This window comes from Silurus aristotelis (assembly GCF_946808225.1).
Source record: "Silurus aristotelis genome assembly, chromosome: 22".
NCBI lineage: Eukaryota > Metazoa > Chordata > Actinopteri > Siluriformes > Siluridae > Silurus > Silurus aristotelis.
Window position 1 is genome coordinate 3,451,275 of NC_139595.1, and position 23,302 is coordinate 3,474,576.

A 23,302-nucleotide genomic window follows, 5' to 3' on the forward strand; every position below is an offset into this window, starting at 1 on the left:
AAGTAACACACGTCATTTAAAGATCAAACTAGACACGTGTATGAGGTATTGTACGAGTTATTCAGTATGAAATAGTCTTAATTCTCAAAGATCTGGTAGGGGAATATACACGTCATTGGGGTTTTATTAATGCAGTGTTTGTAAGACTTTTTAGGACCTTTTTAAGAATGAAATTTAAGACCTTTATTACACATTAAACAACATTAAAAACACACACCCAAATACGGTGTTGGCAAATGGCCTTAAACCCGCCCCAAATTAGTCTAAATTTAGTTTTTAGACCAAGTATCATTAAACTTGAAATAAAAAAATCCTTTTCACGTCTGTGGTACAATCCGAGAGAGATTTGTGCCAAAACCAGAAAAGCTGATTGGCTGCTGCTCATTTGCAGTCATAATACAGCTGATTATATTTGGACTAACGAAAGAAAGAACTTCAAAAATTAAGACCTGTTTCAACCGATTGAAGACCTAGAAGAGCACATTTTAGACTTTTTAAGACCCTGCAAAAACCCTGTAATAATAAAATACATTACACATTTTTTTACTGCCCTATGGGCACCTGAGAATGAATCAACATAAATTCATGCACAGTTGATTTATATGGTGTCCCCATAATACACTATATATAAAAAAAAGTTCGTGGACCCCTACCTGAAAACCTGAAACAATAAGATTGGTGTTTATATTTGAACATTCCACCACATATTCAGTTCCCATTTTGCTGTTATAGTAACCTTCACCTAAATGGGAAGATGTTTCACTAGATTTGGATCTGGAGTATGTTTGAGAAGGTTCTTTCAGCCACAAGGGTGTTAGTAAAGTCAGGTACTGATGTAGGTGAGATGACAAGATCCGGGAGCCTCACACTCATTGTTTAATAAGGTTGAGGTCAGACTTATATAGAGGAAGATCTCACTTCCAACCCATTCAAATCATATCTTCTTGGAGATGGATTTGTGCACAGGTGCATTGTGGGAACAGTTTAGAGAAGAACCACGTATGGCTTTTGTCCATATGGTGCATTGATCATCTATGGAATCTGGGTGCGTTTTTTTAATGCACTTATACATGCCAGAACTTTTAAAATGCACTTTTTTTTTTATTGTCCAGTGATTTGGGATTTGTAGCATCCGGGTATTTGTCTGATGAACACTGCGATGTCGGATACTGTCTCACAGAGAGGATCTCCTTTTTTTTCTTTTTTAGTGGACTGGTTCAAATATATAAATTTCAGGACGCATGGCATATAAAAAAAGACCTATGCTTTAGAGGAAACTAGAAGGCAAACAGCATGCTTTATACCTAGCTCTTGCCCCGCAGTGCCTGTGCGCGCGCGCGTGCATGCGTACGTGTGCTAGTGTGTGTGTGTGTGTGTGTGTGTGTGTGCGCGACTGTGTGTGTTCGTGTGTGTGCGCGCAAACCGCACGCATGAATCGCGCGTTCTCTCGGGTACCACAATCAGACCCCAAAGCGAAAAGAGGGATCGCAGGCGTCCCAGCAGAAGCACGAGATTATGGTGAGTAGAACCTCGAGTAGTCTTTTTGAAGAAACATCATTCATTCATTCACGCACCAGTGTCACCGAGATGCCTGGATAAGAAATTCGGCTCGAGCGTGTTCCGTAGCGATGAAGCGCAAGGGCGCGAGCGGTGCATTGCATGGCACGGTGCATGTGGAGCGTTTGGAGAACCAGATGATTGGCTCACGATGCAGCGACGCAGTTTTATTCATCATGCATTTTATTTATTTGGGAGGTTTTTTTCGGCGTGTGCAGAATTGTGAGATGTGTACGATAAAGCGGACAGATGCATGCGCACAAGGACTGATGCAGAGACGCGCGAGCTGCAGTGCTACCGTTACTCCCATCCCACCTTATAGAGGAATCAAGAAGGTCTGCACACTATAACGCACACTCAGTGTGTGAACGGGGTGAGGAAGAAGAAAAAAATGCAATGCACGTGCAGCCTACTTGTCTTTTGCGCGTGCATGCGCAATTTCTGCTTTTTATCGGTTTAAAAAAAGGAAGTTGCTTTTTATAAAAAAAGAAAAAGGAATTTCGATGTAGAAATGGAGCCTTTGAAAACCTCGTGAAAGCCTGGGTTGAAAAGACATCAACTAACAACAAGGCATATATTCCATCATATGGTGTCTCCGTCATCATCATCATCATCATCATCATTTTTCATCTTCATCTTCAGTAGCTCAACTATAGTTCCTGTCTAGACACTGCAATGGCACATTGATGCAACAGTGAGTCACCACACAAGGCTCATAATATAGCAGCTACCATTCAAAATCCTCCTCATTCCTACTCATTTCTCCTTAATCCTCCTCATTTCTTCTCATTCCGCCTCAATTCTCCTCGATCCTTTGCTGATTTATACATTGATTTGAATACAAACTTTCAGAGTTAGTTTTTTTTTTTGCTTCTTAGACGAGACTCGTGCAGAAAGGTGACACGTCTACACAATTTCTCCCCACTACATAAAAGAAATTTATGGTGTGTGTGCATGTGTGTGTGTGTGTGTGTGTGTGTGTGTGTGTGTGTGTGTGTTCTGGTGATATGGGAGGAGGTGGTGGAAAATGAAGAGGCAGATTTTTTGGAATTTGTGTTTTTGCCCCCAATAAAGCTGCCTTGCACGAGTGTAAAACAGCAGCTGCAGTCATGGCAAATCATAACCTGGGCTGCTGTGAGTGAGTGATTGAGTAAACAAATGAGGGTTGAATAATTGAGGGAGGGATTGAATGATTGAGGGGTAGAATGAGTGAGTGAGTGAGTGAGTGAGTGAGTGAGTGAGTGAGTGAGTGAGTGAGTAAATGAGTGAGTGAGTGAGTGAGTGAGTGAGTGAGTGAGTGAGTGAGTGAGTGAGTGAGTGAGTGAATAAATGCAACATTGCATGAGTGAAGGATGGAATGAGTGATTGAAATAGTGAACACGTGAGGGATAGAACGAGTGAGTGAATAAGTGAAAGATTAAATGAGTGTGCGAATAAATAAGAGATTGAATGAGGCAGAGAGGGAGGGATGGAGGGAGAGATTGAATTGAGTGATTAAGTGAATGGGTAAGGAATTGAATCAGTGATTGGGTAAATGAATAAGAGGTTGAATAAGAATCTATAAAGGAATGGAGGGATGTGTTACTGAATTGTTGAATAGATAATTGGATGGCAGGATGGATGAATACACAAGGTGGGTGAATACACAAATGAACGAATGATTGAAAGCATGAATGAGCGTAAAGATGATTGAAATAATTAATTATTGAATAAATCATTGAGAATATTTGTGAATGAATGGGTGAAAGGAAGGATAGATAATGCATGAAGGAATGCAAGGATGCATGAGTAAATTATTCACTTAATGGATTAATAGATGGATGAAGGACTGAAAGGATGCATAATTTAATGAGAAAATGAATTGTTGAAGGTATCAGTCATTGGGTGGATCAATGATTCACCAACAAATAATTTAATGAGTGAATTAATAAACGAATAAAAAAACATAATTAAGAGACAGAGCAAAAAGCTAAATAATTAAAATAATTGATGATGGCTGGGTGAAGAAGAACAGAGATTCATCTATTAAGGAATGCACAAATGGAATGCGTGAAGGATGTGTGAATGACTGTATCTTGGAAGGAATGGAAAGATGAAAGAGTGAAGGAATGAATAGATAGTTAAAAAGAAGGACAGGCCACTGGATGAATGAAGGAATGTTTTAATAAAAAAATAAAAATAAAATGAATATATGAATTTGTAAATTAATCAATGAATTACTGAAAAGGATATAAGAATAAGCAAATGAATCAATGAAATGTTGGATGGATGGATGGATGGATGGATGGATGGATGGATGGATGGATGGATGGATGGATGGATGAATGAATGAATGACTGTAAAAATGTACAAAGAACAAAAACTGTGAATTGTTGGATGGATTAATGGAATAATAAATGAGTTGAACTGTCATATATATTTATTAATAATAATAATTAATATATATATATTAATAATCAGTAATACATTATGTATTAATTGTCAGATGAATTGAATAACTGGATGGACAAATGAATGGATGGATGGATGGACGGATGGACGGATGAATGGATGGATGGATGCATGGATGGATGGATGGATAGATGGATGGATGGATGGATGGATGGATGGATGGATGGATGGATGGATGGATGGATGGCTGGCTGGATGGCTGGCTGGATGTTGGATGGATGAATAGATGGATGGATGGACAAACAAAGTAATTAGTAAATTGTGTGTGTATGTATGTATGTATGTATGTATGTATGTATGTATGTATGTATGTATGTATGTATGTATGTATGTATGTATGTGTGTATGTATGTATGAATAAATGAAACCACACAGATAAATATGTTTGTGATGAATAAATGAATTGATTGAATTGGTAAACAGATGAAATATTTTATGAAGAGAGGATGAACAAATAAACCACCAATTGTATGGATAAATAAAGGAAAAAAGGACTGTCCCATTTACAGTATACAATAAAGTCAGCCTCTAGTTTACTGCACAGCAGTGTAGAATTCGCTTTGGACTCCATGACAGCGTTGTCATTACACCTCTGCCATCTGTTTTGTGGCACAGAAGTTCAGAGGAACATTGCAATGAGGTCATGGTCAGAAACAAAGTTCAGAAAGAGTGAACGAGTAGAAAGAAGAACTTCGGGAAAGACAAATGAAGCTTGAATTCGTTTATAAGCTCCAGAACGGCATCTTATACATCACCATTTTGGAAAGTTTTTGAAAGAACAAAGTGTTTAGTTGGCAAAGTGATCAAATACATCATACATCATTAATCTTATCAAGTAATAGTGATGTCATCTGTTTATTTTTTTTTTCATATTCGAACAATTACATGCATTTTTTTCTTTTTACCCAACATGCTTCTTGATATTTCTTGAATTTCACTCATGAGCTCATGTTGCTGAAGCAGCTGCTGGAGGCCGGCTGGCTCTATTTCAGGACTCGCATTTTAACTGTAATTAGTCGTTTGCGCGACTAAAGAGTTGTACCGATTAACTTAATTATTTTCCTGTCAATGCATCGTACGAGGCTTTGGAAAATAAAATGGATCGCTTCGGGAAAAACCGTGCGAGCTTCAGCAACACCAGGACACCAATCCTGAGATGTTTGTTACAAAGAAAAGCACATAGGAAAAAAGAAAGATATATATATAAAAAATGTGTAAGTGGGTTTGAGGTGAGTAAGTGCAGTTGATGACACACAGACATGGTTGAAATGTGTGGTGGGCTTGGCGGGCAGAGTGGCAGGCCAATTTTGGAATGACGTGACATTTGTGAGTCAGACTGGAACATTGTGTTAAATGGTTTGAGAAGGTGCATGCAGAGGAGGCGCTTAGGGTAATCAGAGGAGCCACAAATATGAACGATTAAAGATCAAGTGCTTCTTGCTGAGCTCAGAAACAGACAGGGCAGTAAACAGGATTGTAAAACCAACAAGGAAAAGGTTTTGAAATGTCCAGGAACAAAAACGCCAACATGTCCATTTGAGTCGTTTGGTAGCCATTTTATTTGGTAGCCGTAAAGTTTAAAGAGTGTGACAGTAATTCTACTGAATGTTTCTGGTTATTAAGGCAAAGACTCTGGCTCCTCATACCATACAAGACCTGCAATTTTGGAAATGCTTCGGAAATTTTGGAAAAAAATTTACTTGTGTTACTGTAATTGAGTCATTTTTTTGTGTGTACTTCTAATTTTTAAAAATTTTTTTAAATCAGCAATTTCACTTTTACATAAGTATGTTTTGTTCGAAGTATTGCATTTAACTACATTTTAAATTATATCTGTTACTGAGTGAAAAAAATTAATAAAATAAAAATAATAAAATAGAAAGATAATCGCACCTCAGAAACTACTTTTTTTTTATTTCGTTGAAGTACCAATACTTTTACTCGAGTAAAATGATTTTGCACTCTTTCCTCCTCTGCAATTGTCTGTCACAACTGAGGTCTTATTAAAATCTTGTTATTTTTTTTGCCAATTTTCCTTCTTCCAACACAATAACTTCACTTTCTGCCCAATATATCCCACCTCTTCAATGAGTTCATGTCTTAGAAACCAGTGGTGTCAAGTATTTGAGTACTTTCTTACTGTACTTAGGTCATTTTTTGGCTGCTTTCTAGTTTGAACAACTTTTAGTCTCTACCCAACTACATTTTGATTCAATATATGAATGTTTTTTTACTCGACTCTATTTTAATTGACAATGAGCGATACCAATTACCTTTTGCACCTCGGTTGAAGAAGTCATTAAGGCTCAACACTCCTACTTGCCTGTGTGCGACTTTCAGCACCACTGGCCTCATTTCCAGTCCAAAAAGAGCTCAAACAAATTCCAAAAACGTTGGGAATGTAATGTTGAGGTCATTTTGTAATGTTGAATGAGTGGTTGAATAACAAATTGGCAGATTGAGAGGTGCATCAAATCACAGCTCTGAATATTTACTTTTTTACTTTATCTAAAATTATTTACGTTCATTTTATTTGTCCATTGAATACTGATGTTCTTCTACTTTGTGACATGATACTACCATTGTATTTGTTTAATGACGATCCCGTATTGCCCTAATACGACTTGTTTGAACTTTGTTACTCTGATACTTTGATAATCAGATACCAAAACGTTTTTTTGTGCTGTAATGGAGAAAGTTTTGCATTAAGCTACAGTATTTATACTTTTACTCAAGTAGGATTTTCAGGTACTCTTTGCACCTCTGATAGAAACATCTAGTAGATGTACTTATTATTTCCATCAGTTGGCTCCTGAACTGATGCAGAGGGTTGCATGAGGGTTGCATTAAGAGCTCGGTTTATATAATATCCATCCTGTTGCTCCTCATTTAGATTGTTATCAGAACCGCAGTGCACGGCTGTTTCCATAAAAAGCTCGTCTGCAGTTTGAGTGACAGATGCTCTGAGGAAACTGCTGACTTACCAAAGCGTCAATGCAACTGGGACAGAAAGAGTGTCAAAAAGTCTCTCTTTCTGTCTATTTCTCTCTTTCTGTCTCGCTCTCTTTGCATAGTATTGTCAAGCAGACAAGAACATGAACATAATAAATAGGACATGTGGCTTTGCATGGTTACACCACGTACAGCTGTTATCACTTAGGGTGTACTCACTTTTGTTGGCAGTTATTTAAACAAAAATAATGGCTGTATGTTGAGTTATTTTTTCAGAGGACAGTAAATCTGTACTGCTGCACATCGACTAAAATATAATCCAAGTTTAATTTCCATACAATTGTCCCTTGAGAAGATACACTAAAATGGATGTTGAAATGTGAGGGGTGTACTTACTTTTGTGAGATACTTGTAGGCAGCAAAAATCAAAACAAAGAAAGATGGAGATAGAGAGATGGATAGACTTTGTGCCACAGTCCTGCGTTCGGTGGGTGAGAACTTTAAACCTCGGAGTTGGCGTCGCTTTAAACAAGGTCTTACTCTTTTGCAAATCTCTGATATAAAAACTAAGCAAATTATTTTCTTTCTTCTTTTATTTTCTCAGGTGATTCTAGACTGAGGAGTCACTGAGGCTCTGTGGAGGCTGCATTCATCACTCCAGACAACAGCAGACAGAATGAAGGGACCTGAGGCCTTCTTCCTCCCCCTGTTCCTCCTCCTCCTTCTTTGTATGTCTTTGGTGAGGACACACACCACACACACACACACACATTCTGCACTTTGGAGTCAGAGTTTTGGTACACACCGATCAGGCATAACATTATGAACATCTGCCTAATATTGTGTTGGTTCCCTTGTTGCTGCCAAAACTGTTCTGACCCATCGAGCATTAACAGCATGAACTTCTTCAGTGATTTTGTCTGTTGGATCCTAACACATGGACCAGCCTTTGCTCCCTGCATGCATCAATGAGCCTCGGCCACCCATGACCCTGCCTCCTGTTTACCACTGTTCCTCCTTTTGACCACTTTTAATAGATACTGACCACTGCAGACCAGGAACAGCTTACGTGTGGATGCACAACATGAGCGATTATTGTATTATTGTATGATTGCTAGCACTCAGGAAATAAAGTGTCTCCTCACACACTGCAGATGGCCGTGCTGACTGGAACTTCTCAGCCCATCTGTGGAGATCCTGTCCATCCAGTGTCACCATAGCAAAGTTGGAGCCTCAACGTCCTTCTGAAATAGGAAGAGGCTCCTGCGGTTCTTTGCCTTCTGGTTCGTGTTGTAAAATAGTGTAACGCAACACCTTGCTTTGGATTATCACCATATTTATACCTGAGTATTCAATAAGTTAAAGTTTATTTCTATAACGCTTTTCACAATGGACATTGTCTCAAAGCAACTTGACATAATGTAAGAATTCTAGTACAAAAATAGAAATCTAAGTGAATTATGTGTATTTTTCCCCGATGAGCAGCTTGGGGGTGACTGTGGCAATGAAAAACTCCCTTAGATGTTATGAGGAAGAACCCTTGAGAGGAACCAAACCAAAAAAGGAAACCTGTCCTCATTTGGGTTACACCAAGTGTCATTGTAATCCATAAAAATATTACAAACACCAGAGAGTGAGAAATATTATGAGCAGCTGAGTGATTATGAGTAATATCCTTCAGTCTTGTTACTTTTTGTAGTTGTAGAACCAGGAGCTTCTGAGCAATAAATTAGCTCAACATCTGAGATCATTTAAGATTCAACACCAACTCCTCCATGCTAGAGAATTGAAATGTTCAATGATGGAGAAACAGCATGTGCAGAATGTTATTTTAAGTATTGATTAAGAGGTTGTTTGTTGTCTAAAATCTTTATGAAGTGGGATCCAGCTGGGCCTGGTACATCTCTAGATGGGTTGGGATCCTTGAAGCGTTTTTGAGTGGCATGCACGCTTCAAGAGCGGAAGAACATCACTGGAAGACGAGAGATCAGCAAGACCTTTGATCTCAACCTCCGAAAACTTGTGCATGATGATCGTCGGAGAACAATCCACATGAACTTACTTCCGCATCCACCCTACTCTCCAGATTTTGTCTCCTGCGGACTTCACCCTCTTCCAAAAGATTGAGTTTAAAGGTTGCCATTTTGACATTGGGGAGATCCAGTGCGAAACCACCTTGTAGTGGTGCAAAAATTGCTTAAGAGATACATCTTTAATCTACTGGGAAGTATCAACAAGTAACAACAAGTAACCAGTATCTAACACTGGAGGCTCCTTCAATGAATGCTAGATAAACTCACAAGCTGCTTCCTGTAAACTTCCCGGCTTCACCAAGGGGGTAAGCTGGGAACTGGAAATAAACAATTCTTAGCTTACCTTTGGTGAAACCGAGACATTTCCAGGACTAGTTACTTCCTGGAAAAATCCTGATTTTACCAAAGGGTAAGCTAGAAATAGTTTTTTTCCAGTTCCCTTCTTACCCTTTGATTAATCAGTGATGTTTCCAGACATCCGTCAAAATTTTGCCAGAATTGCCAACATTGATTTGTCAGAGCCAATTGAATTCTGTCTCTAAGATTGGTAATAGTGTTTTTTTTCCAAGCTCAGTAATGAGTCAGACACACTTCGATCATTATGGGATGTATTCTGCAGTTAATCACTGGTCTAGTCTTTATTAACAGTATAAAGTGTGTCATTTTGAGCTGAAGAAAAATACCAGGGTTAATGAAGCATTTGCTACTAATTTGCGTTGTCTGCCATCGGTGTTAATAACACACGGTAAAAAGTGTGAAGCGTGCGTTCTCACATTGTCACTACGCTTGTGGAGTTTGGTGCTTGGGAAAAGAACAGGCAGCCAGAGCGATCGGAGTGGGTTCGCAGTTGATCAACACTGCTCATGCTTCTTCCAAAAGACTCCAAGTTTCACTTTTTCTTTTATATACAGTTTTAGTCGAACGTTTGGACACGGCTTTATCTTCAGTGGTTTTGCTTGATTGGTTTTATTTACAACATTCTGCATTAATACTAAATACATCTGAACTATAAACAAACGTATAGATTTATGTAGTAAGCAAAAACCTAGTATATGTTTTATATTTTCGAATGTCCAAAGCTCTATTTTTCTTTCAAGTCAGGTCTCTTGGAATTCTCCTATCAGATTCACCTGGAATGGTTTTCCAACAATATTGGAGGTCCCAGAAGTGTTAAATACTTGTTGGCTGCTTTTCCTTCACTCTAAAATCATCGCAATTGGATTGAGATTGGGTGATTGTGGAGGCCAGGCCAGGGCATCTGATGCAGCACTACATTACTCTTATTCTTGGACAAATAACTCTTAAAAATGAGGAAAAAACACTGAAGGAGAAGGTGTGTCCAAACTGTTTACTAGTACACATGTTAAACCATAAGGTGGACAGGCTACAAAAAGGCATCAGCTTCCACTCCTGTGAGATGTTACAATCCCTCGGTTTGCTGTAACATAGTTAACTCAATCGTACAATATGTATGTATTTGAAGAAGAGATTTATGAAGGTGGTGGAAGCTAACATTGCTTACTGCACCTTAAACGTAACTTATTTTAACTCAATATGCAAATTTTAGACAGCAGGAGGTGTAAGCTACTACTTGTTGTAAAAGCTAGCAAGAAGTGTTAACATTGCTTCCCGCTTTATTAACACAGCTCTCTTTGCTTTAATATAGTTCACTCAATCACAGACTCTAAGAGTTTTACCACTGCTTTTACATGGTTTAGTCAATCTCACAATATATATGTTTCTGGAGACGGGACTTATGACGCAATGTGATGTTGGTAGTAGCTAACAAGAAATAGAAACTTTGCTTACCAAACCTTTAACATAGTTCACTCAACGAGTCTTGGAAAACATGATTTGCAGCAAAAGCTGGAATTATTTGTAAAAACTAACCAGAAGTAGCAACAATGCTAACCGCCACTTTACTTAGCCCTCTCTTTTTTTAACATAGCTTACGCAATCTCAGAATGCACATCTTTGAAAACAGGATTTAAAGCAGAAGGCGAAAGAAGCTACTATTGGTTCTGAAAGCTAGCAAGAAATACTAATATTGCTTACTGCCGCTTTATTAAAGCCCTCTCTTCATTATATAGCGTATGATTTTTGAGATTAGCGTGTAAAGGTGGGTACTTTGTTGCCAAACACTTTGATCCACAATGTCATATAATCTATGTATTTATTGATCCAAACACAGAAATAAAGTTTAGCCTTTTCTCCGAGGGATGTGGGATTTAACTCACAACCCCCACCATGGTGCTGCGTACGCCCACGGTATGAATCCAAAGCAGGTTTTTCATTTCATTTAGCATCTGCTGTAGACATTTGTCATGATGCAGGCTTGTTTTGTTGGAACACCCGAGTGTCCTGTGTTTATCAAATGAAGTGCTGATCTTATATTAAGATCGGTTTGGGAACGACAGACGGGGGAAATGAAGTTAGAGTAGATTCGGGGAGAGGAGAAGAGACGGAACGCTAGCAGATCGGGGCACGTGAGTGTGTTTATGCATGTAATGTAATGTGTTAAATCTCGAGGGCACGGATGCATGAGCATGTAACTGTTCATGTGTGTGAGTATTATCCTTTTTCTGTTCAATGCAATGGGTCAATGACTCTTCCTTCCCCCAACAGACACACAATAACACACACATACACACATATACACACTCTTACGATCCAACTGATGACCCTTTATTGACGTAAATAACAATACAGCTAATTCTTTAGTTCATAAAAAATTGAAGATATCTTTTTTTATTCACGTTGGTGAATAGGGTCATGGGTAATATATTTATATTAAATATTATTATATATGTAATTTATATAATATATATATTATTATTATATAAATATATTAGGGATGTAACGGTACATGTATTCGTACCGAAATTTTTTCAGTACCAAATGCAATCGTTTTTTGCATGCGAAACATTTGGGTTCCCTCAGGAACGTATTCATTGGTGGAACGCAAGTTTGTTTCATGTTGGAAAACTGCCGTTCGGCCCTGTTTCTGAAAGGAGGGCCTAATGTTTTGCACTAGAATGCATGTTTCCCTTAATGAACCACAGCTTCCTAGTCTCAGCAGCACTCTTGCAGCCCCAGACCATCATGCTACCACCACCATGCTTGACTGTAGGCAAGACACAATTTTCTTGGTAATCCTCACCAGGGCGTTCCCACACATGCTGGACACCATCTAAGCCAAACAAATTTATCTTAGTCTTATCAGACCACAGGACATGGTTCTAGTAATTCATGCTCATGTCGTCTTCAGCAAACTGTTTGTGGGCTTTCTTGTGAACCAGCTTCAGAAGAGGCTTTCTTCTGGGATGATGGCCTGCAAGCCGACTTGTTGCAGTGTGCAGCAAACGGTCTGAGCACTGACAAGTGGACTTTCTGCTTCTGCAACCTTTAAAGCAATGCTGCAGCACTCATGCTTCTGTTTTTTGAAGCAGCTTCTGCACCTGATAAGTCTAAGATTATTTGATGGACTCCTGCGAGGCCTGTTCCGAGTGGAACCAATCTTGGAAAACCTCTGTATGACCCTGACCACTGTACTGTAACTCAGTTTCAGGGTGGTACGGATCTTCTTAAAGCCTCGGCATCTTTGTGGAGAGCAAAGAATTGTATTCTCAAATCCTCATAGTGTCTTTACTATTAGGTGCCATGTAGAACATCCAGTGGTCAGTATGAGAGAATTGTAACCGAAGCACCAAATTTTAACTGCTCGAATACAAGATACACAAATTTGTATCGTCCTGTCAAGCAGATAAAAACATGAAGATGATGCATAGGACATGAGACTTCGCACGGTAAAAGCGATGTACAGCTGTTATCACTTAGAGTGTACTCACTTTTGTTGGCAGTTATTTTGATAATAAATCTGTACTGCTATACGAGCTGCACATTGACTAATCTAAAAGATATCCAAGTTAAATTTTTATAGTATTGTTCCTTGAGAAGATGGTTGCTGAAATGTGTGGGGTGTTTTACTTTTGTGAGATACTGTATATATTTATTTATTATAATTTTTACATTAATTAATTAATTTGTTATGGGCAATAGTCACACTTTGCTTTCCTAGAATGTACACAGTTCGACCCAACAGGTGTCCGTTTATCACATGAGAAATGTTCGGTACAAAATGTTCTGTGAAATCAGAAAAAAATAAATCTTTCAGCACATCTTTGATGGGAAATGTGTTTTCTTTTCAGTCTCACAGCTCCAGGGTCCCTGTGTTCCTTTCATGTCTGTGTGATTTCACCCCTTTTAATGTAGCCAGTCCATATATCCATCTGTTGTTGGGAGGTGGAGGAGAATATGTGAATACTGAGAATATTGTGAACATGAGGAGAAGAGAGGAAATACTGTACAGACCCTGAGCTCAGAGCCGAACCGGAATTCTGAAGCTGTGAGGGGATTGAGTGCAGAAAGAAAGAATTAAAAAATTATTTGTAATTTTTTCATTCAGAAAGCATAATGTCTATTTTTTTTCTAAAAAATCAATCAATATTATCAATAATTTTTTTGTTATAGTTTTGAAGCAAGGAGGTGCAAAAATAGACATTAAAAAAACCTAAAAAATAACTTCAATAAAAACCCAGAAAAGTCCTGCTTATGCCTGGTCTATGTATGTTGCATTCATTTGTATGTTGTTTTAAAAATAAAATAATATATATAGAATAGTCTTTATTTGTCACATACATTAGAGCACAGTGAAATTTGTTCTTCGCATATCCCAGCTTGTTTGGGAACTGGGGTCAGAACGCAGGATCAGCCATGATATGGCAACCCTGGAGCACAGATGGTTAAGGGCCTTGCTCAAGGGCCCAAGAGTGGCGAGCTTGGCGATACCAGGGGTTGAACCCCCGAACTTCTGATTAGTAACCCAGCACCTTAACCACTGAGCTACCACTCCCCCACTCACGTTTGTTTAAATATATTGTTTTTTCTCAAAATGTAAAATATATAATGTAACAATTTGTTAATAGTCCCTTGCTATCTTATTTTGTGAGTTATTTGGGTTTGTGGGAAATCGGATGTATAATATCTGATCAACCATCAGCTAAGAATCCATCAGTGGCTTCATTCAACATTGTGGCTTCGCAAATGGACCACTAGGTTTTTTTTACTTAAGTTAAAGTTCTGTGACTTTGATGAAAAACTTCTGCATCTGTCTTGTCTGTTGCTATTTGTTTTAATTTCTTGTGAGTTTAATGTGTTTGTTCAATCAGTCAGTGCAGTGTTTTTTTTTTCCACGCTTGCATTATTATTATTTATTTATTTTGTACTCAGTAAAGGCTATGATTTGAAATGTAGTTAAGTACAATACTTCTAACAAAACATATGTAAGTAAAAGTAAAATTGCAGATTTAAAAAAATACTTTCAAAAGCAAAAGTGCACAAAAAAAACAAACAAAAAACTACTCAATTACATTAATGTGAGTAAATGTAATTCATTACTTTCCAACCTCTGGTAACAAGAGAGTGACAGGAACTGGGAATCCCACACATGTCCTCTTCTTACAGTGTACATCACAAGATCAAAAACTCATTGCAGAACAATCCCGCCCCATCCTGCCCCATCCTGCCTCATCCTGCTCCATCCTGCCAATCCTGCCCAATCCCGCCCCATTCTGCCTCATCTTGTCCCATTCTGCCTCATCCTGCCAATCCTGCCCAATCCCGCCCCATCCCGCACAAACCCCACCACCATTGCAAGAATCAAGTATGTAAACATGTACTATATATTAAACTTAATGTACTATATATTAAACTCCCCCTAGCTGGCTGCACACTAACGACCACCTAGTTTGCCTCTGCCTAGAAACTATGCTGATGCAGATTCTCTGATGTTCTGGAATACAGGGCTGAGTGATGGAGTGTGTTCATGCCAGAAGACTGCAAGATTTTTTATTGCCATCATGCCCTTGAAAACACCTACTTAGCAGTGCGTCTCTGCAGGCACCGTGACATGACATGCTGCCAGGCTTACTCTGTGTTTTTTCTCTCCATGTGTGTGTGTGTGTGTGTGTGTGTGTGTGTGTGTGTGTGTGTGTGTGTGTGTGTGTGTGTGTGTGTGTGCATAGCCCATACAATCTATAATCTCCAACTGCGTCATCAAGCGAGAGCAGGAACGATGCATGGAGAGGATCGCGCTTCACGACCCGACGCAGGACCAGGAGTTCGGTATGTTTTGTTCAACTTGAGGATGTTTTCTTTAATCTGTCATACGGTGTTATGCTTATGTCTCGTCCAGTTTGGCTAAATGAGACGTCACACGTGCATGTTCTTTCTAAATGTTCAACGTATCAGCGGTAAACAGGAAGTGTGACACTTGGCAGGAGAGAGTGTAACAGTGATGGGGAAAAAGAGAAGTGAAAGCCAGCTGGAACTCTCGCACTCACAGAGCAAGAGGAGGACAAAGTGAGAGATCAGCAGAAGTCTGACTCAGAGCCTCAACGCCCTCGAGGCAGCGCCAGATAAATTGGAATGTTTAGAGCAAAAAAGAATAGATTGTATGATGGAAAACAACTTGTTCTCCTACCATTTAGTCAGTGGACACTTTTTATGCTTGGGGACAAAAGCACGACTGGATGGGAGCGTTTACTTTCGCAAGATTTTTAAAGAAGGTTTTAAATATATAAATGTTAAGAAATGAAGCAAAAGTATGGTCCAGCATCTCCAAAACTGCAGCTCTTGTGGGATTTTCCTGGTCTGCAGTGGTCAGTGTCTATCAAAAGTGCTCCAAAGAAGGAACGGTGGTGATTCGGCGACAGGGTCGTGGGCGGCTGAGGCTCTTTGATGCACGTGAGGAGCGAAGGCTGGTCTGTGTGTTTCCGATCCAACAGACGGGCTCCTGTAGCTCAAACTGCTGAAGAAGTTCGTGCTGTTGTTGATCAACAGGTCAGGACTGTTTAGGCAGCAAAAGAGGACCAGCACAATATTAGGCAGGTGGTCATAATGTGATGTCTGGTCAATGGATAAACAAATGACTTGTGCAGATGTTTGCGTATTTTAGAAAGATGCGTATCAGATCAGAAGTTTGATTTATTTTTTTATTTCTTTATCAGCTCAGATGAAAACAGACGGCCATTTTGTAGCAAGGAAAGCTTTCATTTAAAACAAAAAAACAGCCACGTTAGCTGGAGAAGCAGTGGAGACGAGAGAGAGAGAGAGAGAGAGAGAGAGAGAGAGAGAGAGCAGACAGTGTGGAGCTCCAGCTGTTTCATTAAAACCAGAGCAGAACAGACTAACGCTCCATTATGAAGACCAGGATAGAGTCACAGTGATGAGAAATCATAACCAGAGCTTCTAAGTGCGCTGTATGACACACTACACACACTACACACACTGCACACACGTCCTGCTGTCCTGCTGTGGTGACGTGAGTCAGCACAAGCGTCTAAATTTGGGCTCGAGTGTCCTGAAAAATGTGTGGATGATTCCAGGTTTCGTCAGGCTCATCTTGCTGTTTTATGCAAATAGGAGAACGAAATTCCTAAAAGTACTGATACAAAATTCCAAAGAACAGATGTGTCGCTTTTTTTTTACTCATACGTGAGGAATAAAAGCTTCATCGATTTGATTTTAACTCAACAGTGGATCAGTGTAATCTGTAATAAGACTGATAATGTTTTAAACGCATGGCACGCTAAAGGAATGTGTGTGTGTGTGTGTGTGTGTGTGTGTGTGTGTGTGTGTGTGTGTGTGTGTGTATACTCTGTATCAGTGTTAAGCAGAATTCTCTAGAAAAAAAAAAAGGTTGAATTGTCCCAACATTGTCCTAAACGTATAAGAGCAAAACACTTTGATGTGATATATAAATAAATAAAGTGGGTGTTTGCAGCTCAACCTGAATCTTTTGCTAGCAGTGTTTTATTCCACTTATACATGTCATGTATTGCTGAAATGTGAGGGGTGCACTTACTTTCGTAGGAGATACGGTAAATGATCAACAAATCCAAGTCAGAGGACATTCAGAGTAAAAAAAAACATAGAAGAGACAAAGAGCAAAAAAAAAGAATATGGAATGTTGGACTTTGGATCAGAAGGTCATGTGTTCGAATCCCAGTGCTGCCACTACATTTGTTTGTTTGTTTGTTTGTTTGTTTGTTTATTCGAGACGTTTCGTATTTAACAAAGGCTCGTATAATGTCTGCGAGATAAAGCTACGACTTTCTTTCTCTCTCTCTCTCTCTCTCTCTCTCTCTCTCTCTCTCTCTCTCTCTCTCTCTCTCTCTCTCTCTCTCGCTCAGGAGTCCCCTTTTGCCTGTTGTTACTATAGAGGTTTTAAGTTTCAAGTTCATGTTTCACATGTACAGACACAGCAATTTGAGGCTACGGGCAAAAAAATATTAAATATCAAACAGACAAGAGAAGATTTAAAAAATAAAAAATAGTAATAATGGGGCATAAGAAAGTTATAATTATTAAGAAGTGTGTGCAGAAAGTGTATGTACTATAAAAATGCAGGTTGCAGCTGTTTTCCTTCCGTGATGACGGACAGCGGCGCTGTCGAACGCCTTTCGTCCTTTCCTCTGTGAGTTCAGAATGCTCTTATTTGCCCTTTAGGATGTAATTAGCTCCGTGTTCAGGCTGCCAGACCGAGCAAAAAGAGATTAGAGAGCAGAACAGGAGTGTGTTTTCCACAAACCAGACAAATCCCATCTTTACATCTGCTCCACCAGTTCATCTCCTCAAAGCATGAAGGCACAAATAGAAACGAAACAACCAGAGGACTGTGAAAAGCGTGAATTCCAGGCTCATTTCTATGACTGTAGATCATCAGGCATGGGCCCAGAGCAGCCTTGGATACGGTCGATTTGCAAACAGCAAAACCGTATTAAGTTGGATTGAATTTTTAACCTAATCCTCTTCTATTTTTCTTGGACTGATTGTTTAAGAAGTCCTGCATCTGGAGTCGATCACCTTGATTGAAAAAAAATGCTTTGGGTAATTAATCAGGAACATTCTTATTAAGTGTTTGCTTTGGGGGAAAAACATCTAAAGTCGGCATTGAAAAAAAATTAAAAAGTGACTGCCTGGTAGTGACGTGAAGCTCAGATCATTCTAGTGACTCGGTTCTTTAAATCTCAATCACCAAAATGAACGAATCTGAAATGTTATATTTTTAATAAGCAGATTTCCAGACACTTCTACACTTCTACATACATCAACTTTGACTATAGTTCCAATAATATAAATTTGACAAATTGTGATAATCAGAACGTGGAGCTTCACCTCTTATATCTTCTGGTCTGTGTCTTTAGTTCTTTTGTCAAATGACCCCTAATAATTATTGCAACAATAATGTCAAGGTTTTGAAAAACCCTGATTTATTGCATTGTGTAGCATCTATGTGGGTCATGTGATCTTGAAAGAACGAACGACTCGAACCAGAAAAGTCGAGTGAATAATGAATAATGATTCACTCTCTGAGTCACATTAAAGACTCGTTCAAAATGAACGAATCGTTCGTGAATGACTCATCACTCCTGCCTTTTCAAAGGATTAACAGCTTTTAGGAGACAACTTCACATTATGTCTCAAATCTGAGTATACCATCTGACTGGGCTTATATGATGATGATGATGATGATGATGATGATTACATTGGGTATTAGAGCAAATGTCTTCAATCAGAAATGATCTGCTCTGATGAGTTGGCACCTTGTTCAGGCTCTAATGCTGTTATTTTGTTCTCAGAGAGAAAGAATGGGAAAGAAAGAGGGAGATCAGGAGAGCCCTGTAGGATGCAGCGAGTGCATGGAAAAGCACTTTCTAACACACTGAATTGCTCAGAACTCTCGACTTTTGAGAGCAGAGGTTACGGCTGGATTAGTTTCTATGAGCGAATTCTGCCTGCAGCGCTACACGGAGGCGCTAAGCAAAGCCGGAGGAGTGGAATTGAATTCCAGCATCAGAGAAGATAGATGGTGATGTGGATGGATTGGATTTTTTTTCCTTTTCATACACGTTGGAGCTTAAGGAGCCTCGGCTCAAGTGCTCACCAATTTTTCAGGTTTTTACTGCTGCAGAACCAAAAACCTAGTGTCCATGTGCAACCTTTAGCTTTATCTCCAAATCTGGCAAGGACACTTAGTCAAATGGTAAAAGTCCCTTGACTTCTTAGGAAGGGCTGGATCATGGTTAACTCGAGCACCTGGATTTTGGGTTCTGCATGGGGTACTTGGAAAATCAGGATAAAAATCTAGAGATCTCAAGCACCCAGAAGTGGTGTTTACGGCACTTGGCAGGCACCCTTATCCGACTTACAACTGTGCAGGGGAGGGTGCAGGGCCTTGCTCAAAGGCCCAGTGGAGGCGGGATTTGAACCTGTGACCTTCAGATTTAAAGCCAAATGTCTTAACCGTTGAGCCACCACCTTAGAGGCTTAGTGGTGTCTGGTGTTTGACCTCACGACCTTCGGATCAGAAGCCCAGCATGTTAACAATTGAGCTACCACCTTCCAACACATATTGTACGTTGATAGACTATTAAAAAAAAAAGAGGGCTTTCTTGAGAAATTAAACCAAAAATGTCAAGTCTTGGAAAATGAAATCCTCCGATATTTAGTTCCACAAAGAACCTTTACCCTCTGCTGCACTCTGACAATTTTTCAGGACGTTACTGAGGAGCTCAAAAAATTCGAGGATGGATTTAGACTATAACGGTTGACTAGAGTGGTGTAAGACGGGTTGAATTTAAGCACCTATCACTGGACACCTGATGGAACTTTAATGAATGGACCACCGAGATTCGTTACCACCGAGATTAGGATGGGTTCTCTTTTGAATTTGGTTAATCTCTTCCACATGCCATCTCAGGGAGTTTTTCTTGTGTTACCTGCAACAGTTGCCAATTTCTTGCTTATTAGGGACAAACTTACAATTACAAGGAACAAACTTATACATTGTTGTGCTGTAATACAATGTCCATTGTCAAAAGCGCTATACAAATAAAACTAAATTGAACCGGATTGGTGTTTACATTTTACGACAATTGGCAGATTCCCTTATCTACAGCGATTTACAATGATCTCATTTCTAGATCATTCCATAAGATCATTCAATTCCTCACTGTTTTACCTTACTGTTTAAAGTATTTGTTAAAGCAAATTACATTGAAAAAGTGAAGGATGCTCTGAAATGAAGGTAATCATTTTCTGCAGCATCATATTCAAACAAAACGCCTTCATTTTATGCCGCCAGACAAATTTACAAAATGTGTCTAAACTCACTTGTATTGTCATGTGGCACATTTTCTCAAACATCAACACAAATCTAAACAACTCAAATTCAATGCACAACCCTAAAAGGGTTGCCAGGCATATGCCATTTAATTCCACAGTGTTGTTTTGTTCTCTCCCAGGTTGCGCTTGGGAGTGGGATAACTTAACGTGTTGGCAGGCGGCGAGCGTGGGCGAGACCGTGGTGGTCAGCTGCCCCGAGCTCTTTGAGTTCATGAGTCCTGAGGAAGGTGAGTCGTTTTTTTTTTTTTTTTTTTATGAAGGAAAGTTAAATACTTTGGCATATATTTTATATATCAGTATTGAAAACTGTGCTAAACTACTAAATGTGTGGCAGTGAGTACTGGGGCTATGTTTCTGGTTGCCAGGTCCTGGGAAGATCAGTCGGAACTGTACAGAGGATGGTTGGTCTGAGACTTACCCTCATTACGTGGAAGCCTGCCTGTCTGAGGAGAACACCACTAATCCGGTGAGTTTTAATTGAAATAAAAATGAAAAAAAAAGTTCCTATAGTTGCACACGTTCAGAATCGGGTTACGTTCATTTTCTTGCTTTCAGATAGTTGACTTGTTTCTAACTGTCTGTCTGTCTAACATCTAGCAGACAGACAGACAGACAGACAGACAGACAGACAGACAGACAGACAGACAGACAGACAGACAGACAGACAGACAGACAGACAGACAGACAGACAGACAGACAGATAGATAGATAGATAGATAGATAGATAGATAGATAGATAGATAGATAGATAGATAGATAGATAGATAGATTTAAAATGCTAAATGAGATATAAATGAAAATACAGACCGAAAAGCAGAGCTTAAATTAAATAGTGTGCCAAATTAAATAAAGGCATCTTGTATAGACTTTTTGGTAATAAATATTTTGAAGAAGGAAACCACATATGGCTGGACAAGTCAGGTGCCCCAATACATTTGCCCATATTGTGTATGTTACTTACGTCTGAGGTCTGAATAGTGATTTCAGTACTGAGGGCTCTAAGCTACTCTTTGCTGCTTCCTGTTAATGCAGGATATGTACTACCCGTCAGTGAAAGCTCTGTACACAGTGGGCTACAGCACGTCTCTGGTATCCCTCACCATCGCCATGGTCATCCTCTGCAGGTTCAGGTCAGTAAAAGCTCTGCTAAGCCTTAATCACATCTTATATATAGCAGGGACTGGGGAGAATGGCTCCAGGGCTCAATCCCATTTTAGCTTCGATTTTCCTGCAGTGGAAATTGCATTTTCGAAGCTGCCATTTGGAAGCCGGCCCATTTATTTATTTATTTATTTATTTATTTTTCTCCAGCCTCCCCTCTGTTCCGACATGATTCTGATTTGATTCTGCTCACTGCGGCCGGAGACGCAATGAAATGCGCTGCGACCCCGGCCGAGAGTTCTTTACACGTACATGATGTTATTCTCTCTGCCTCTGCGAGTCCTTAACGCAGACGCTGTCATTCAGAAAGACTTGACTTTTTTTTTCCCTACATGTGGCTCTGACAGGAAGCTCCACTGCACCAGGAACTTTATCCACATGAACCTGTTTGTGTCGTTCATGCTGAGAGCCATCTCGGTCTTCATCAAAGACGGGGTTCTGTACGCCGAGGAGGACAGCGACCACTGTTTCGTCCACACGGTGAGAACTTGTCACTTCGATCATGTAAGAGAAATGTGTGGTAGCGATGGAGTATAACTTTCCTATAAGTAATATAGTCAATAGTGTGTATATATATATATATATATATATATATATATATATATATATATATATATATATATATATATATATATATATATATATATGAATTTAAACCCAAAGTGGGCGTGGCCTACATAAAATATGAATTAATTGGAATAAATATGAATCCTACCACTATAGCATGCGGTTTTCAGTACTGTCATCATGGTGGGTGCTGAAAGATGATCTTTTTCAGCCTCAGCTACATCTGTCGGATGATGTTTTAACCCAGTCATGGGAAATATAAGATTTGTATGCGTTATTTGATCAGCAAAAGGCAATGTTTAATGCTGCTGCCACCAAACACATCTAATACAATTGTGTTTCTCCAACTTTGGGGTGAAATTTGGGGAAGAACCACATACAGCTTGGAAAGTCAGGAGTCCCGAAACATTTGTCTTTATATTTTACATACCTGGAAATACACGCTTGTTATTTTCACTAACTCGATAAAATGGCCTCCAGGTTGGGTGTAAGGCGGTGATGGTGTTCTTCCATTACTGTGTCATGTCCAACTACTTCTGGCTGTTCATCGAGGGCCTGTATCTCTTCACCCTGCTGGTGGAGACCTTCTTCCCGGAGAGGAGATACTTTTACTGGTACACCGTCATCGGCTGGGGTAGGACGCATGGCTTTTTAACCTCACACCATGTTCTTTGTTTACTAATGGCTCTCCTATTGGGCCTTATTTACGTGTAGGGATATGAAGTAATAAAGTGTAATCAACAATACAATTATAAAGCATTCTTAAGTTTTCTTTACTGTCTTCTCTGTTGAACAGGAACTCCAACTATTTGCGTGACTATATGGGCGGTTCTCCGGCTGCACTTTGACGACTCGGGGTACGTTCAGGAAAATCCAAGAGGAATTTCCCACTGCTTTATTCTTTTTGCTCTTTAAAGTTAAAATGGTGGCTGGAGGATAACGAAATTCTGCTTAAATATATTTGATCGCTCGTTTTATTGCAGCTGCTGGGATATGAATGAAAACACTGCCCTCTGGTGGGTCATCAAGGGACCTGTTGTTGCTTCAATTATGGTAGGTATAGAAGTTTAATTAAAAAAGAAAAATCTGGCAATGCAATAATAAATTCAAACTTACGAGAATAAAATCAAATCAGTACGACAATAAAGTCGTAAAATTTTGCGAATAAAGTCGAAATAACGAGAATGAAAATTGTAGCAATTGCCACACCATGAATTACTGGCGAATAAAAATGTCAGAACTGGACAAACTCCACAAACACCACTTTATTTGGATCCTCTACATCCATTTTATCGAGAAACGTTTCTCGCAAATCTGTTTTTTCTCAAAACATT

The 23,302-nt window shown here is 39.3% G+C and overlaps 1 protein-coding gene across 7 annotated transcripts in view; it reads left to right on the top strand.

Moving 5' to 3' along the window:
* Positions 1-1,134: 1,134 nt before the first annotated feature.
* Positions 1,135-23,302, top strand: part of adcyap1r1a (adenylate cyclase activating polypeptide 1a (pituitary) receptor type I) — a 29,923-nt gene continuing 7,755 nt past the window's right edge. Inside the window, exons 1-10 of one of the 7 annotated variants that reach the window (XM_083525307.1) lie at positions 1,135-1,518; positions 7,565-7,699; positions 15,077-15,176; positions 20,360-20,467; positions 20,606-20,706; positions 21,273-21,370; positions 21,749-21,881; positions 22,449-22,602; positions 22,765-22,825; positions 22,952-23,021. In XM_083525307.1, the coding sequence (XP_083381433.1) occupies positions 7,637-7,699; positions 15,077-15,176; positions 20,360-20,467; positions 20,606-20,706; positions 21,273-21,370; positions 21,749-21,881; positions 22,449-22,602; positions 22,765-22,825; positions 22,952-23,021 (888 nt within the window). In that variant the 5' untranslated portion in view covers positions 1,135-1,518; positions 7,565-7,636. Of the gene's footprint in view, positions 1,519-1,701; positions 1,931-7,564; positions 7,700-15,076; positions 15,177-20,359; positions 20,468-20,605; positions 20,707-21,272; positions 21,371-21,748; positions 21,882-22,448; positions 22,603-22,764; positions 22,826-22,951; positions 23,022-23,302 lie in introns of those variants that run through there. The other 6 variants (XM_083525304.1, XM_083525302.1, XM_083525306.1 and 3 more) reach the window with 6 other exon arrangements.